This window comes from Cynoglossus semilaevis, chromosome 8 (genome assembly GCF_000523025.1).
Source record: "Cynoglossus semilaevis isolate Cse_v1.0 chromosome 8, Cse_v1.0, whole genome shotgun sequence".
In the NCBI taxonomy this organism is placed as follows: domain Eukaryota; kingdom Metazoa; phylum Chordata; class Actinopteri; order Pleuronectiformes; family Cynoglossidae; genus Cynoglossus; species Cynoglossus semilaevis.
In genome coordinates, this window is record NC_024314.1 from 29,147,795 (window position 1) to 29,149,831 (window position 2,037).

The 2,037-nt window shown below is 49.7% G+C and overlaps 1 protein-coding gene across 1 annotated transcript in view; it reads right to left on the bottom strand.

Moving 5' to 3' along the window:
• Positions 1-2,037, bottom strand: part of e2f7 (E2F transcription factor 7) — a 6,390-nt gene that overhangs the window by 2,187 nt on the left and 2,166 nt on the right. The window contains exons 4-10 of the mRNA XM_017034047.2: positions 1,957-2,032; positions 1,519-1,674; positions 1,292-1,435; positions 996-1,142; positions 835-919; positions 533-764; positions 222-390 (exon numbers count right to left, since the gene is read on the bottom strand). Coding sequence (XP_016889536.1) covers positions 222-390; positions 533-764; positions 835-919; positions 996-1,142; positions 1,292-1,435; positions 1,519-1,674; positions 1,957-2,032 — 1,009 coding nt within the window. The remainder of the gene's footprint in view (positions 1-221; positions 391-532; positions 765-834; positions 920-995; positions 1,143-1,291; positions 1,436-1,518; positions 1,675-1,956; positions 2,033-2,037) is intronic.

Genomic DNA, 2,037 nt, shown 5'->3' on the forward strand with positions numbered 1-2,037 from the left:
GAGTCTACAGAGAGGAGAGTCTACAGAGGAGAGTCTACAGAGAGGAGAGTCTACAGAGAGGAGAGTCTACAGAGAGGGGAGTCTACAGAGAGGGGGGTCTACAGAGGAGAGTCTACAGAGGGGAGTCTACAGAGATAAATCAGTGTTTCCACAGTTATTTATGTTGGACAGTAGAGGGCAGTAGAGGGCAGTAGTGGACAGTAGTTGACCTTCTGACCTACCGGTGTTGTTTGGCAGGTAGAGGTAGGGTGACGGCTGGAGGAGGTCTCTGCTGTGGTCACTGCTGGTTGGCTGTAGACCTGGGGGCCGTCCTTCTGAGTGATTGGTTGAAATCTTGGTGGCATCAGTACAAGAACAGTCCTCTGTATCTCCACTAGGTGTCGATATTATCTGGACAGATAAACAGAGTCTCGTAGTTAATGAAATGACCTGGTAATAATAATAATAGTTTGATGATAATAATGATTATAACAATGGTTATAACAATGTTATTAATCCAAAATCATCTGATTCAGACTAATTAACATCTCACCTTTTCATGCTCCGCCCTCTTTTTTCCCAGCGCTCCTTGTTCTTCCTCCAGCGTCTCTTCTCTTTTCCTCTTCCTCACCTCCTCACCCTCCAGCCTGGGTGACCTCTGACCTTCAGGCGGCTGGTCAAACGACCCGTAGAGCATGACCACAGAGGGCTGGGACAGACTAGTCAGGTAGGCCAGGCAGTGTGGGGAGGGGGCGGAGGTCAAAGGTCGCTGCCTGCCGCTGCTGCTGGAGAAAAACCACAAAGATGTAAAACTGCTCTGAGGTGTGTGTGTGTGTGTGTGTGTGGTCCACTCACTCTGGGCTGGCTCCAAACTGAAGTCTACAGACTGCACTGTTGGTGGTGGTCCTTCTGTGAAGCTCTGCTGGGTCAGTGGTCACTGCTGCAGTCGGAGGAAAATACAGTCACTTAATAAACAGAACCACAGTCTGAACTTTGACCTCTTGACCCACACAGACCTGGGGTGTCTCTGCGTGGGCTGCTGGGAGCAGAGTAGACCTGACGGAGGACGGCGGCCGACGTGGGGGTGATGTTGAAGGAGGAGTGACGTGTCATTTTGACCTTTTGACCCGTGGTTCTGTCCGTCATTGGCTGTGCAGCGATGGCTGTGAAGTCAGAGTTAGTCAGTGAGTTAGTTTGTTTGACCTAGTTAACAAGTTACAAATACTAAGTATCATATGTGATTCAAACTGTGGTTCCCAACGTGAAGTAAGTCCAGCTCAGAGAAGGTCACATGGTCTCAGACGTTTCTTACCAGGATTTCCCTGGTTGTTGAACTCCACTGGTCCAAGCCACCTGAAGGCCGGCTTCCGGCCCTTCTCCTCGCGGACATGAACCTTCTTTATGAGGCCCAGGCTGGTCAGGACGTTGGCGATGTCGTACAGTCGACGCACTTTAGCTGATGACAAAAGAAATGACCTCGTCAGAAAACTAGAACTTTTCCACAGTCCTGTGTTCCAGTACTGGTGCCGCGCTCCTTACTTTTGTATTTGCTGTGACTTGACGAGTCCTGACTCTCATCGATCAGGATCTTGGCGGCTGCGTCCAGAGTAACGGTCAGAGTTCTGGACACCAGGAACAGCATGACAAACTTCTGACTCATGATGCGGAGAGATTTGTCTTTCCTGTTGCCCCCGGCTGCAGGAGACACGGAGACACAGAGACACGGTTACCAACACCGTCAGAACAGGAGTCCCGGCTCAGACTGATCACTGACCGTCATGAAACTAAACATCACAACATTTCAGTGTTTCGTTACTTTTCTTACTCCCCGATTTATAATTATCAGTATTTTTCCTGCTTCATTAATTAAAAAGATTGAACAGATTCCCCTTTTCCCAGAATGCAACAGTAACTCTGTATCTTCTTGTCAGTGTCGACTCGTCCTCGAGGCTTTAACTTCCTGTTTTGTGTTATTACCGTTGCCGGTGTCAGCTTCCCCTCCGTCGTCGTCGTGAACCGCCCCCGCCTTCGTGGCCTCAGCAGCGACCTCTATCTGTC